This window comes from Vidua macroura, chromosome 23, assembly GCF_024509145.1.
Source record: "Vidua macroura isolate BioBank_ID:100142 chromosome 23, ASM2450914v1, whole genome shotgun sequence".
Lineage (NCBI taxonomy): Eukaryota > Metazoa > Chordata > Aves > Passeriformes > Viduidae > Vidua > Vidua macroura.
This window is the reverse complement of record NC_071593.1, coordinates 2,794,286-2,809,035: the sequence shown is the minus strand read 5'-3', so window position 1 is coordinate 2,809,035 and position 14,750 is coordinate 2,794,286. Positions and strand designations below refer to the sequence as shown.

The 14,750-nt window shown below is 56.2% G+C and overlaps 1 protein-coding gene across 4 annotated transcripts; it reads left to right on the top strand.

The window, feature by feature from the left end:
* The first annotated feature begins 1,250 nt into the window (after window positions 1–1,250).
* ECE1 (endothelin converting enzyme 1) lies at window positions 1,251–13,562 on the top strand. 4 transcript variants are annotated; one of them, XM_053997732.1, is made up of 18 exons: window positions 1,251–1,321; window positions 4,339–4,425; window positions 5,346–5,487; window positions 6,202–6,414; window positions 7,718–7,842; window positions 8,123–8,335; window positions 8,418–8,609; window positions 9,122–9,264; window positions 9,350–9,464; window positions 9,671–9,781; window positions 10,033–10,131; window positions 10,246–10,323; window positions 10,707–10,810; window positions 11,014–11,124; window positions 11,253–11,320; window positions 11,397–11,587; window positions 11,680–11,775; window positions 12,055–13,562. In XM_053997732.1, exons 1-18 carry the CDS (start codon window positions 1,319–1,321, stop codon window positions 12,229–12,231), a joined length of 2,268 nt encoding a protein of 755 aa, XP_053853707.1. In that variant the 5' UTR covers window positions 1,251–1,318; the 3' UTR covers window positions 12,232–13,562. The 4 variants fall into 4 exon arrangements, with proteins under 4 accessions (XP_053853707.1, XP_053853709.1, XP_053853711.1 ...); XM_053997734.1 differs by lacking the exon at window positions 1,251–1,321 and adding an exon at window positions 2,275–2,293; XM_053997736.1 differs by lacking the exon at window positions 1,251–1,321 and adding an exon at window positions 3,819–3,911.
* Window positions 13,563–14,750: the final 1,188 nt, after the last annotated feature.

Below are 14,750 nucleotides of genomic sequence, written 5' to 3'. Positions count from 1 at the left end.
GGAGGACTGGGAGGACTGGGGAGCACCAAGCCTGGCTATAAGTGCTGAGCAACCCCCCCTCGCTTCACACGTGGGAGTTTGGGGTACCGCTTGGTGGGGTAGATGTGTGTTTTGCCGGATTTTGCATTATTTTCACTCAAACCCTTCTAGCGGCACCAGCGAGGGGTTGGGGTGGGGGTGATGGAGATGAGTGGGGTCTCCATGCCTCAGTTTCACCACAAGGGCTCCTGCAGCAGCCCACGAGAGATCCCTGGTGGGATCCCGCGGCATTACTGTAGCTCCTACAATAATCACGGCACGGTGACGGGGGGGGGTGACTCCCAGCCCTGCCTCAGTTTCCCCATGGCGGGGGCCCGGGGGGCTCCGTGACCCGCGGAGCCTCCCGTGGCCTCCCAGAAGGTGGCGGTCTCAGCCCAAAAATCCCCGGGAGCCTCGGGGTGCAACCAAGGGAGCCCCAACACGGCCGCGATGCCAGGGGACGGGCACGGACCCTTGCGGACCCTCCAAATCCCTCCGGAACCCTTTCCCCTTCCTCCCCCTTCACCCCTCTGCACCCCCCAGCACTTTCGCAGCCCAGCAGAAGCGCTTTGCAGCCCGTGGGTGTGACGAGCGTGTCAGTGCTCAGCCCGCCGGGGCAGCGCAGGGGGCGGAGGTGGCACCGCGTGTCCCCATCCCTGTCACCAGGGATGACAGCAGGGCAGCCGCCGGTGCTTTCTGGCGTGGGAAAGCTCAAGCCGGCACACTCGCACAGCTGCAGGCATGCACGAGTGTGTGCAAGGCGTGCAAGCAGCACACGCGCGCTCCTACGGTCCCTGTGCGCGCTCTCGCACGACTGCGCGCGTGCCCGTCCACAAGCCCGCGCGGGGCTGTTGGTGGCCCCCCCCTCGCCCGCCCACGCGCGTGGCTCTGAGGGCGACACGCTCGCGCGCTCGCCCCGCGGCCCCGTGCGCTCGCCCCGCGGCCCCGCGTGCTTTCGCGCTTGCACAAGCGGCCGCCGCCGGGATCGCGCCTTGCACGCTCGCCCCGGGACGCCACATCCCCTCCGGCCAGCGAGCCAGGGCTGCCTCGGGGAGATGCTGCCGGCAGCGCCGGGCCACGTGGGGCCCCCCAAACGGGGCTTGGGGCCCCCCGAAAGAGTTAAAGGAGGCGTGCGGGAAGCCCGTCCCTCCGCGGCCCCATTGGTTTCCCATCCCAGGTACATCCTTTGCTCGTCACCCTCGCCACCCTCGCTAGGCCGCGGCGGCGTCACGAGCGGTGCCGGGGCTCAGCGGGCGCTCGCCCCATCGGGGCCGGGGCTGGCGGGAGTGGGGTGACGGCCATGGTGAGTGAGGGGGCCCAGCGACACCCCCAAATCTGGGGGTGGTTGAGTAGGGGCCGCATGGCAGAGGCGGGGCGCCGGGTGATGCATCTGCCGTGGGATGCTCTTTGTAACCCCATAGGACCCCCCCCACTGCATCCCGGGGTACCCCGGCATCCCCGCGGGACCCCCTTTGGACCCCCGAGGGACTCTGCGAGACCCTCACAGGACCCTTAAGCGATCCCCCATTGCATCCCAAGGGACCCCCCCAAGACACCCCCAGGGACCCCCGCTGCCCCCCCGAGCACCCCTGGGTGCCCCTCTCGCCCCCCCCCCCCCAGCGTTTTCTTTGTGGCCAGTGGGGTCACCATGTGGGGACCCCAAAGTGGGTGCTCCCGTCTGGGTGCCCCCTCAACCCCCTCGCCGCCCCCAAATCCACTCTTGACCTAGACCCGCGGGGGTTTGCACCTTGTTTCCATCTGCAAAGGGAGGGGGGCGCCTCCCACCCAACTGAACCCACTTTTGTGGGGCTGTTCGCGAACACCCCCAAACTGGGTTGTACTCCTCCCTATTTTCTTTTTTTTCGGTAAAGTTTAACCCTTTTTTGGCTGCTTTTTAAGCTTTTCTTAAAAAATTACTTAATCTGCAGTCAGGGTCCCCTACACAACTGGGAGCTCCCCCAAAACCCTTTCCCAGCACCCCTGATTAACACCAAGAGTTGCTAATTACCCCCGGACATCCTAATTAGCAAGCTGAGCCTCGCTGGGCGCTCGCTGTAGAGGTACGGGGGCACCCATGGGTGCTGGGGGTGGGGCGGGTGGGCACCGCTTTGCCAGGCGGGGCTTTGGGGGCGCGGGGGTGACTTGGGGGGCTCAGGGTGGAGTTGGGGCGTTGGAGGGGCTGGGGGGAGGTGAGGAATCGCCATGGCGATCGTGGCCGCGGTTGCTCCGAAATGGCGCCCGGACGGGAATTGAAAGCAGCCGGCGGAGGCTCGAGGTGCCCGGTACCGGAGAGGGGCTCCCCCGGCGGGGCAGAGCCGGGCGCTGGGGGCCCCCCGGGCCTTCCTGGGGGTGTGCGGGCTCCGAGCACGTGGGGCTTATTGTTTATAGAGCGAAGGAGCGATTTGGGGTAAAACCAGGCTATTTAATGCCGAGGTTTTTGTAAGTTGTAAAGAGAGTGAAAATCCCGTGCGCGGGGGGGGGGGGGGGTTAAAGTGTGGGTGCCCCCCACCCTGTTGGAGCGGGGAGAATGCGTTTTTATTCGGATTGAAGCAAATAACGGCTTGGAGGGTGGAGGTGTATGACAAAATCTGCCCCGTTTTGCCCCCCAAAAAGTGGTGAAGCTCCTGCTTCACCTGCTGGAGAGGGTGGGGAGCACCCCGAAGTGCTACTGTGCCCCCCAATATGAAGGATATGAGTGTTAAAAATACCTCCCGGGCCCGATTTCCCCTCAAATTAAGGATACTGGGGGTTGATCCCAGTGCCTCTCGGGGTTTTTTTGGGGGAACTCAGGCTCAGTTTGGATTCTCTGATGGCTGGTTGAGGGTTGAGCCAGCACATCTCTTGTGAAAGGAGAACAGAAAGGGATTATTTTTTTTGTCTTTTTCCTGGTTTTCAGGCTGGGGTAGGCGGGGTGGGGGATCGCTGAGGAAAAAAAAGATTGCATTTCCTCAGGAAATGGAGTGAAAGCTGGGATTCCAGGAATTTAGTGTTGCAGAGCCGTGGAGGCTTCATGAATCCCCCCCCACCGTGTGAGCGGGGATTTGTGCCCGGAGCTGCCAATTTCAGCCATGTGTGAAGTACTAAAATAGGTGGAAAAAAGTGAAAGGGGTTGGGAAAAAATAGGATCTAAACAGAGATTTTCCCCACGATAAAATCTTGCAGTTGAGGCTCTTTCGCCTCACGGTTCTCAGGCTCCAGGCGGCCGCCCAGGGGAGATTTTGGGGCTGCAAACAGAGATTTCGGTACAACCAAGGAGGGAAACCACCTCTTTGTTTTAACCCTTTTTCTTCCCCAGGTAGGTTTTGTGGTTAATTAAACTGAGGCTGGGATTTGGGATCCGGGGAGAGGATGAGACTTGTTATTAAGTGTGCAAAGGGAGGTTTGGGAATGCTGCTATTGGAAACAAGGCTGAGAACCGGTGCTTTCATTCTGCCAGGAGAAATTGAGGCTCGGCTGTGTGGGGTTTGGATCAACTCATCCCTTTGGGATTGATGGCAGCGGTATGGGGACATCCAGATGGGTTTAAACCCCCTCCCTGCGCTGGTTGTGGGTGAAGGGTTGTGAGTGGTGCTGCTCGGGCCATTGGTGGCAGAGTCACAGTGGATTTTGGGGTGCTCAGCCCCTCGGTGGGGAGTGGAGGGTTGTTTGCTCCATCAGGAGACAATCTGGCTGGATGGCAGGGCAGTGCCAGGGGAAGGAAGCGGCGGCGGCACGATAAGGGCCGGCTGCCAACCCGTGAGGTTTTCCTTGTTTTTCTGCCGGGGATGAGATAAGAGCCGGGCACAGGCACAAGATAATGCCCGGAGGACACGGCGCCAGGAGCCCGGCCACAGCTGAAATTCCTGGTGCTGTCGCCTTTGGGTGCTTGCAGGGACATCTCCGGCTGTTTCACGGTGCGTGGGGTTCGCAGATGGGATGTAGAGCACGAGCGAGCCGGGAGAGTCAGGGAGAAAAGCCATTTTCTCTGCTGCCAGCCTTTCCCAGGTGCCTGGCACTACGGGGTTCCCTGGCACAGGGGGGTCGCTCTCCCCGCTGCTGGGCGGAGGTGGATCCGGCTTTATTCCAGGCTGAAGGGAAGGTTGCACAACCCGGCCCCGGGGGAAAGTGAGGCGGGTTCGGGCTTTGCTCAGCTCTTGGCTCCGACCCTCTTTGCTTTCCATAACCATCCTCCGGCTTTGTGTAGTGCTCTGCTACCTCAGAGCTATTCGGGATTTTGCTCCCCGGAGGAGGAGGTGGCTTTAAAAGGTGTGTAAACCTTCCTTGTCCTTCATCTTCTTCCTCATTCCTGGGCCACTGAGCACCTCTGATCTCCCTGTGCAGATGTCGACCTACAAGCGGGCGACGCTGGACGATGAAGACCCCCTGGAGTCCCTTGGTGATGGTGATGGATACCCCAATGGCTTTCAGGTACAGCTTCATGTGTCTTTTAGGGAGGAAAAAGGGGATTTTGTGTCCTGGCAAGCAGCAAAGGGGGTGCAGAAGGGTTTTCTACCTTTGACCAGTGTCTGGGGGGTAAAGTCCAGTGCAGGCAGAGCCATGTTGGCTCCTGCCACTGCTGCCCTTCGCTCCCTTTCTGGCACAGGGAGCCAGCAGGGCCATATCCTGCCTGCACTGTTTCAACACTCCAGCTCCCACTTTTTCTGCTGCCAAACCCCTTCTCAGCATGGTTGGGGTGAGCAATTATCGAAGCACTGGGAGTTTTGTCCCCACACAAAAGGGGATTAGGTTAATTCCTCCCCAAGCAGTGGGAAAGCAGCTTAAAGAGGGCCAAGGGTGGCAAGAAAAAAACCCCACCTCTGCCAGTGTCCAGCCTCACCAGGGAAGGTTCAGGGCTGGAGAGACCCTCTCTGTCGTGGCCCCAGTCCCATCTCCATCAGTCTTGAGAATGGTGGTTTCTGCCCCAAATGTGTTTTTACTTTTCCTGGCGGGGCCGTCTCCGCTTGCGGTCACATCGAGATGTTTCCTGGGGATGTTTTTTGGCTGAGTGGGAGTATCCTGTTAAGACACTTTTTGATGCAGCCCCCACCCTGTCCTAGTGCTGGCAGTGGGGACAGGGACAGCCATGGGGTTATGCTGTGCTCGAGGAAGAGTTCAGGGTGGCACGGGACAGCAGGTGAGCCCTCCAAAGCGCTCGTCCCTCTCCCTTTCCTGCCATTGTGCCGCCCTTCCTGCCTGGTTTCTGGAAGGCAGCTGCTGCCTTTCCCAGCCCAATCTGTGACGGATCCCTTGTGGGGGCTAAATTTCTGCTGTGGGCTGTGGGAAGCAAAATGGGGGCTGCATCAGTGAGTTTTTCTGCCAGTGGGGAGACAACGCTGCTCTTCCCACAGGTGAACTTCCGCGGCTCACGGGGCAGCCGGGCGTGCTGGGCTGAGCGGACACGTGCTGAGAAGCAGCTGGTGGTGCTGGTGGGGGTGCTGGCGGTGCTGCTCGTGGCCTGTCTGCTGGGACTCATCTTCCAGTACAGAGCCAGTAAGTCCTTTGCTCATTTTTTGGGGGCCAAAAGCCCCCCCAGGAAAGGGAGGATCCTGGGCTCAGCCTCTGCATGCGAACACCGAGGCAGAGCAGCTTATCCAAGCAACCAGTGGGGATGGTTTGTTCAAGCTTTGAGCAAATGACTGCACAGGGATCCTGCCCCCTTGACCAGAGTGGGTTGCTGGGGATCTGCCCCGCAGAATGCGAAATTTGGTGCAAGGGTGGGATGCTTACCTGCACCCATCACCCCAGGACAGGATTCTTGGGTATCAAACAGGATGCTCAGGTGTGGGGTGGTATCTTTGGGCTCAAGACAGGATGGTCACCTGCACCCCTTCACCCCAGGATGAGATGCTCAGATGCTGCATAAGGTGTTTCTCTGATCCTTTATTCTGGAGCTTGATGCCTGAGCACAGATTGGACCATTTCTCTGCTTCCTTCACCTCAGGGTGGGTGACTGGGCACTGGGCAGGATCTTTGGGCATAAGATGAGATGCTTGCCCTGGGAAGGGGTGATTGGCAGGATGCTCAGACATGGGTCAGCATGCTAGTCCATACTGCTTGCCCTAGAGCAGGGTGGTAATGTACAAGGTGGGATGCTCAGGCACCAAGTGGTGTATTTGCCTGCATCCTTCAGCTCGGGGCAGGATGCTCTGTGGTGCCGCTCATCCTGCTGCAGCAGAGGAGCTGAACCTGTCCCTGCCCCCTCAGGGCCACCCGCCGTGTGCCTGTCGGAAGCCTGCATCTCCATCACCAGCTCCATCCTCAGCTCGCTGGACCGTGCGGTGAATCCCTGCGAGGACTTCTTCAGCTACGCCTGCGGGGGCTGGATCAAGGCCAACCCCCTCCCCGATGGTCACTCGCGCTGGGGCACCTTCAACAACCTCTGGGAGCACAACCAGGCCATCATGAAGCACCTGCTGGGTGAGTGCATGGGAGCAGTGGGACCTTGCAATGCTCAGGGGCCCTGTTGGGTCCCGGGGATGCCAAAAACATAAGCATGGAAATACGAGGTTGGAACTGAACTCCAGCGTCAAACCGGTCTGTGACACACATGCTGTGAGGACATTGAGAAATGGATCCTGGCTGTGTTTGCTCTCCTAGATGCTCCTGAGATTTTTGACTGTGGTGTTGCTAGTCTGTGGTGCTGAGTAGGGAAAAGGCCTCTGCTCTGTAAACCCCATGGTGGCATTCCCAGGAGCTCTGAAATTCAGGTTGTGCGCTCCAGACTGCACCCAGAGGCTGTAGTGCCCCAGTATCATCCCAAGGATATGTATTTTTCCTGTTCTGTAACTTCCAGCCTTTGTGAGTAGCCTTTTGGGGGGCTGGCTGCCAGTATGGCCATTTTTGGGGGCCAAAACTCCCCCAGCAAAGGGAGGGTCCTGGGCTCAGCCTCTGCGTGCGAATGCCAAAGCAACGAGCGGCTTATCCGAGCAACCAGCAAGGACGGTTTGTTCAAGCTTTGAGCAAACAACTGGCTCCTTATCAGCACTTTCCACTGCGCCAGAGCTGATTATCTGGAAAGAGAAGGTTTGGGAAGAGTGTTGTCTTTTGAGAGAAAGGGGGTGGTGCGGGAACAGCTTCATCCCTGGCTTTTCCCGCAGAAATCTGGCGCTGGTTTTACTGGGAGAAGAGACTGGGCCTCCAGCCAAGTGGTCGTGGTCGGCATTTCCTTGAATTCCTTGGAGCTGAGGGACCTTTAGTTAATAAAACCACACAGCTGGGAAGCCAAAGGTGCAAGCTGTGTCATCAGGAAAATAAATAAAAAAACCCCAAAAACTCTGGGGAAGCAGAATTTTAGCTGGGGAGATGAAAGGAAGGTTTTGGAGGCAGAGGAGAAAAATGAGTTTATTGTTCCTTTTTGCAGGAATAAATAATACAGGTCTAGGGGGCACCAGCACAGAGGCAAGGGCAGGACCCAGGGCTGGATGATGCTGGGAATATCAGAGCTGCTGGAAAAATAAAAATGCTTTTTGTTTTTTCTTTCTTTGTCTTTTGTCCCCAAAGAGTTGGAGCAGTAACTGTGGGTGGGAAAGGAGAGGGAGGCAGGAGGCCAGGAAGGGATGGGGCCAATGGGATGCCCTTGGGGGCATGGTGGGGACTATTGGGACAATCCTTGGTGCATTTTTGGAGCCTAGCCTTGCCCAAAATGTGGCTGAATCCTTCTGGGTCCAGCAGATGCCCATCCCTGGAGCCCCATGTGATTCTCCCTGGGTACCTCCCACAGAAAACACCACGGCCAATGTGTCCAGCGAGGCAGAGCGCAAGGCACAGCGCTATTACCAAGCCTGCATGAATGAGAGCAAGATCGAGGAGCTGCGTGCCACCCCGCTCATGGAACTCATCCAAAAGGTTTGTCCCAGTCCTTGTGGGAAAGCCATCTTTCCTCTTCAAAATGTGGGGAAAAACTCAGTCATGGGCAGTCCCAGCACCGTCCATACTCCATTCTTGGTGCTTCCTGCAGAAGAGCATCCCCCAGGTCAGGCAGGCAGAGGCAGAGATTTATAATCCTATAATGGGGCTCTTTAGCCCCCTTGCAAGATGTTTCCCCCCAGGATGGATATTGAGGGAATATCGACGCAATTTCAGGTGGCTGTTTCTTACTCAAAAGTTGGTTGCTGTCTGTCCCCAGCTGGGTGGCTGGAACATCACAGGTACCTGTGCCGGTGACAACTTCAACGAGACGCTGCGGGAGGTGACGGCGCATTATCGCACCTCGCCCTTCTTTTCCGTCTACGTCAGCGCCGACTCCAAGAACTCCAACAGCAATGTCATCCAGGTGGATCAGTCGGGGCTGGGCCTGCCATCGCGGGATTACTACCTGAACAAGACGGAGAATGAGAAGGTGAGGGTGTCAGGGGAAATGTGGGTTGGCTGGGGGGATGCAGTGCGTGGGTGGCACCTGCCATGCTGATCCCACCGTGCAGGTGCTCGCTGGGTACCTGAACTACATGGTGCAGCTGGGGATGTTCCTGGGAGGCACCGATGAGGAGTCGACACGGCAGCAGATGCAGCAGATCCTGGACTTTGAGACGGCCTTGGCCAACATCACCATCCCGCAGGAGAAGCATCGAGATGAGGAAGTCATCTACCATAAAATGACAGCGGGAGACCTAAAGGTAGGAATGGAGCTGGCGAGCTTCCCCATTCTGCTGTGGTTCGGGAAGCAGGGGGGATGGGTGAAGGTGACGCAGCTCCTCTGGGAATCCTGACACCAGCTGACACAGCCTGGGAAGCTCTTGTGCAACAGCTTGGCCTATGTCCTCCTTGGGGAAATCCTACCCTGACCCTTCCTCCCAGCCTCTGGACCACCCCTGGGGCTAGCAACCGTCTACTGCAGCAATCCTCCTGGGACTACTGCCCCTGGACGTCAGCCTGGTCCCAATGTCCTCAGAAGGGCTGTAACTTGTGTCAACATCTGACACCCACCCCACTTTATTTTCCTTCTTTGTGGGAGGAAATTGTTTACTCCCCTTCAACCTTTCAAGGATGCTGCTGTTACAGGAACTGGCCTCTGCAAAATCAGCTGAATCCATCAAATGGGGATTGATACAGGCAATTCCAGCTGAAGAAGCAGCTGCCACCCCCTGCGATGGTTTTTAGGTCCATAGCAGCGCTGTGGCTTTTGCAGGAGCTGGCACCGGCTGTGGACTGGATGCCCTTTCTCTCCACGGTCTTCTACCCCGTGGAGCTCAACGAGTCAGAGCCCGTTGTGGTCTATGCCAAGGAGTACCTGGAGCAGGTCTCTGACCTTATCCTGGCCACGGATAAGTGGTGAGAATCCCCAGCCTGTACCAAGACCCAGGTACCCAGGGTGGGCAGGAATGTGCTGCTGCCTACTCACCACCTCTCACCATAGTCTCCTCAACAACTACATGATCTGGAACCTGGTGCGGAAAACCAGCCCACTCCTTGACCAGCGCTTCCAGGATGCTGAGGAAAAATTCATGGAAGTGATGTATGGGACAAAGAAGGTGAGGGTGAAGTCCCTAGTGCCCCATAATCACACTAAAATGGTGATGGCTTTTTATGTCGAGGCCCTCTCATGCGGCATCCAAATAGAGATGTGGGGCAGCTTTTGGGGTGGCAGAGGGTTGGATGGGCCAGATGGAGCAAGGGGTGGGGATGTGGAGGGCTCTGTTCCATGCCACCACTGATGACCACCTCCTGTCCCATGCAGAGCTGCCTCCCACGCTGGAAGTTTTGCATCAGTGACACGGACAACAACCTGGGCTTCGCCCTGGGGGCCATGTTTGTCAAGGCCACCTTTGCTGAGGACAGCAAGCAGGTGGTACGTCCCCAAGACAGCAGCGTGCGAGTCCCGGTGCTGGGAAAGCCTCTACAATGGTGGAACTGTCAAGGCAGACAGTGTTTCTCTGTCCACCCTATTGCATTCACCGTGCATCTCCGTGTGCAGGGTTTTTCACCATGTGTTGTCTTGGCCTCCCAGCCTCTTCCTCCCTGTGGTGTGAAGGTCCTTGACCTCTCTGGGACAGGAAGCCAGCTCTTTGGACTGACACTGTGCTGCTTTGTTTTGTCTAGGCGGAGGAAATGATTGCAGAGATTAAAACTGCCTTCGAGGAAAGCCTGGAGACCCTGCAGTGGATGGATGAAGAGACGAGGAAATCAGCCAAAGAGAAGGTGAGGCGCTGGTGGCTGTGCTGGGGAGAGGGTGAGGGTGGAGGATGGTGGAACAGGGCGAGCCTGTCCTCCATCCCTGGCACTGAGAGCACTCTGGTCCTTGTCACCCTCTAGGCAGATGCCATCTACAACATGATTGGCTATCCCAAATTCATCATGGACCCCAAGGAGCTGGATAAAGTGTTTAATGACGTGAGTTGGTCAGATTCGTCCCCTGGGTCTTCTATAGGACGAACAGGATGTGTCTGTATCATCATGGCCTCAGGACAGCCTTGAAACCCAGGTTTCCTCCAGAAGGGTCTCACTGATGTCCTTGGCCCTTCTCTCAGGACTTCTCAGAGAGCTGTGAGCCAGTCCTGGGGTGGCTGGGGCTCTTGGGATCCCTGCCTGGGAAAAGGAGGAGCCGTTTTCCGTAATGGTGATTCATTGCCCTCCAGAGACTCCACAGATGCTGGAGAGGAGGAGAAACAGGAGAAGCCATAACTCTGCTGGCTCTGGACGCTCAGACGTGACTGTGAAGGGAAGAATGAGGCTGGGCGATCACCACACACCACTCACGCCTTGTTCTTTTGCAGTACGAGGCCGTGCCCGACCTCTATTTTGAGAATGTCATGCAGTTTTACAACTTCTCAGCCAGGGTAACGGCTGACCAGCTCCGGAAACCGCCAAACCGGGACCAGTAAGTCCTCTGCTCCACTTCCCTGTTGTACTCAGTGGGGAATATCAGCATATCTGGAGCACTGGGATTTGGTGTCCACCAGCCTGTGCCAGTTTTGGGGAGATAAATTTAGGACAACAGCTTTGCAACAAAAGTGGATGCTGTTGGAGCAAACACTGGTGATGGTTTGTGTTGCCATGTTGGTCGTGTTTGTGTTCCTGCAGGTGGAGCATGACACCTCCGACGGTCAACGCGTATTACTCTCCCACCAAGAATGAGATTGTCTTCCCTGCCGGCATCCTCCAGGCCCCCTTTTACACCCGTGCGTCCCCCAAGTAAGAGCCATGGGAAAACAGAGAGGGCAGGATGCCCAGCTTTCCTCCTATATCCAAATTTTTGGCTAAGTTTCATGGCTGTGGAGAGCAGAAGCTGCTTTCTTAACCTCTGCATTACCCTCCTGCAGGTCTCTGAATTTTGGTGGGATTGGTGTGGTGGTAGGCCATGAGTTGACACATGCCTTCGATGACCAAGGTACGACCATGGCCAGGTGGGTGGGCAGCTGGAGGGGTGGCAGATACTAGATGAAGAATCCACTGTGTTTTTGCAGGCCGGGAATATGACAAAGATGGCAACCTGCGTCCCTGGTGGAAGAACTCCTCCGTGGAAGCCTTCAAGCATCAGACAGCGTGCATGGTGGAGCAGTATGGCAACTACACTGTCAACGGTGAGGCAGTCAATGGCAAGCACACCCTCGGGGAGAACATCGCTGACAATGGGGGCCTCAAGGCTGCCTACCGGGTAGGACCACAGGGCTGGGGAGATTCGAAGGGGGGCATGGTGTGGTAGGATTTGTGTTGTCTCCTGAGCCCACTGTGCTCGCTGGTTTTCAGGCATATCAAAACTGGCTGAAAAAGAATGGGGATGAAGAAACACTCCCAACTCTCGGCCTCACCAACCACCAGCTCTTCTTCGTTGGCTTTGCACAGGTAGGTCATGTGGTGACCTTGGGAGGGTGGGCACACAGAGTTTTGGAGGTGGAGCATGCCCAGATGGGGTTGGGAGGGTGTGATGGCAAAACGGAGTCCTCCAGAGATGGTGTTGTGGGTGGAGAACAAGATTGGGGTGATGCTGGTTACAAAGGAAGACAAAGCTGCCGCTCGAGCTGCTTTGGCCCCCATCACGCAGGCAGAGAGGTTGGATTCAGCACCAGGCTGGCCCCATGGTGATGGGTGTCAGTACTCAGGCCCCTTGTGCTCCATTTGCAGGTGTGGTGCTCAGTTCGCACACCAGAGAGCTCGCATGAGGGGCTCATCACCGACCCCCACAGCCCCTCGCGTTTCCGCGTCATCGGCACAGTCTCCAACTCCCAGGAGTTTGCGGAGCACTTCAGCTGCCCCCCGGGCTCCCCCATGAACCCCCTCAAGAAGTGTGAAGTCTGGTGATGGGCGAGTGCCCAAGGGAACCAGCGGCTGGTTGCTTTGTCCTCTGCCAACAGCTGGGCTTCCCCAGTCCTTTGAGGCTCAAACCACTTCTCCATGCCACGGAGAGCCCGACTCTTCAACCGGAGCAGTGTCTGTGCCCCTGGCATTGTCCAAGGTTCAATCCACTGTGAAAACTCCTCATCCCCCTGCTTGTTGGTGAAATGGCTTCAGTTTGGGGGTCTCTTCTTTCCCACCGTGACTGGGCTGAGTGCCGAGGCACAGGCATCCGTGGGCACTGCCTGTATTTACACACACAGCGCTCCAGCCTGACCCACTGCCCGGAAACCCCCTCTGTTTTGGAGGTGATAAAGAGAACCCCCAGCAGCAGCAGGTTTGTTTGCGTGTCTAAATACAAATGATGTACCACCTTCTCTCCAAAGATGCGCACACGAGGGTGGAAAATATTTTAAGATATATTTTTTTGGGGGGGGAAATGCATATATTTTTTTCATGTGTTGTGGAATACACTGGAAATTTTCAGGGAAAATGCATTTAAAAGCCTTTTTTTAGTAAAAGATTAGTATATTTATTAATTTTTTTTACTTAGTGCAGCCGTAGGTACAGTACCCTGTGGTGACAGTCCCTTGGCCAGGGAAGCTGGGTAGGGCTGTGGATAACTTTCCAGTCTTGGATCCTGTGTTTCTTGGGGAGGGACTATCCTCAGAGGATGCTGATGGGAAAATTAGGGACAGCAGACCTGGGGACAGGGCTGGAGGATGCTGCAAGTCACAGAGGCTGTGCTGGGATGCTGCAGCTCCTGGCATTAGCTTTAATTTCAGAGTGTAAAGGGAAAAATTGACGTAACCAAAGATGTAACCAAGGTGGTGATGGGGTGGATGAAGCATCCTGTTCTCCCTCCTTTCTCCTCTGAAGCCAGGCCAGCCAGGATTTCCTGGCCCTAAAGCTTCCCAGACAAGTGCAGGCGGTTCCTGCCGCTGCTTCTCTCATGCCAAGCCTGCCCTCTGCCCGGGAAACTGCAAGCCCCAAAAGCACCATGTGCCCCCAAAACTCTGTCCCTCCACAGCTGATTTGGCACCAGTGTGAGAAGTGATCAGGATGGGGCTGAGGGACTTTTTTAAGGGATGTTTTTAATACTTGTTTTGAGGGGAAAGCACTGACAGGAGCTCAGGTGCTGTATGTTGTTGTCTTGCTCTAGACAAAGCAGAGACGTAGAGGGATTTTTAATATTTATATGTAAAGGGAGGGATGGAAGGGGCTGGTTTTTTGTAACTATTTTTTCACCCTACGCATGAGGCTTATTGTAATTGAAATAATAAATACTTTTTACTGGATTTGGAGCTGATCATGACTCGAATTTTCTTAGAGCAGGAGGGTCTGCATCCATTTATTTGTGCTCTTCTCCCAGCCTACACCACTGAGACAGTCCTGTGCTGACAAAACTGAGCCAACGAGGCTTTTCCCAGCCTCTGCCTGGTGACTGCTGCCTCTCTTGGAAGCTAAATCCAGGAGGTTTTGCCCAAAAACCTCACTCTCACTGCGGGTGGGTTTTTGCTTTCCATCTCTATGGTGTGGCCCCACACAGCTCCCTGGCAGGGAGGTCTTTCCCAGATGCTTTTCCTTCCTCCTCCGGGTGAGTTTTTGGCTGGTTGGGCTGTGGTTTGATCAGTGGCACAGGCCCCGTGCAGGTTTCCCTCCAAACTCCCTTATTTATGGCTTGGTGATGCTGGTGGGATGCTGCCAGCTCCATAACAGGCCAACATTTACTCTGAGCAGATGCTCCATGGCTTCATCAGGCTTGCCCAAAAAATGCTGGCTCTGTGCAAGCCTCAGCCCAGCACCTGGCAGGGCTGATGTTCATTAACCACACCAAGTGCTGGCTACTCCTTTGCTATTTAACCTTGGAATTGTTACTGGGGGCTGGATTTGGGGCAAAACTAGGAGGCTGCAGCCCACTGGTAGCAAACTTTTGGGAATACAGAGTGTTTCTGTTGCTGGCATGGGCAGGACTGAGCCAGCAGGGAGCTGGGGACATTGGTGTTGCATAAATAAGACATTAAAATACCTCTCTGACTGTTTTTACCGTGTTTTCTCGCCCAGCTGGAATTGAAATGTAGTAATAGCACTCACTTTCTGCTTGCACGGCTCGGTGTGAGGCCCTCGGTTTCCTGCAGCGCTGAGAGCGGCCGTGGCTGTTGTTTTCCCTGAGATGTGCCTGGAAATGGCGCAAACCCGCAGAGGGCGGTGGAGCCGAGAAAATCGCTGCCTGCACACTCCAGTGCTTGGCTGGCAGGAACCAGCGATGTTACCGGAGTCCTATTTTGGTCTGGATGTGGCCCCACGTGTTTAAATTGTGGTGGAATACCTGCATTCCTAGGGAAAGAGAAGAACAGCGTGGGTGTAAGGCAAAGAGGAATAGAGTGGGGCTGGGGTGAGAGGGTGTTTTCCCAGCTGCAAAGGATCAAGGAAGGGAGCACAGGCATCACATGGAGATGCTGTTAGAAGTGGTTTAACCATCCAAA

Bases quoted from the DNA above. Each gene is read 5' to 3' on its own strand.
- ECE1 (XM_053997732.1), top strand. The intron at 11,125-11,252 runs GTAAGAGCCATG...ACCCTCCTGCAG, and splicing joins TACACCCGTGCGTCCCCCAA to GTCTCTGAATTTTGGTGGGA. The intron at 11,776-12,054 runs GTAGGTCATGTG...CTCCATTTGCAG, and splicing joins TCTTCGTTGGCTTTGCACAG to GTGTGGTGCTCAGTTCGCAC.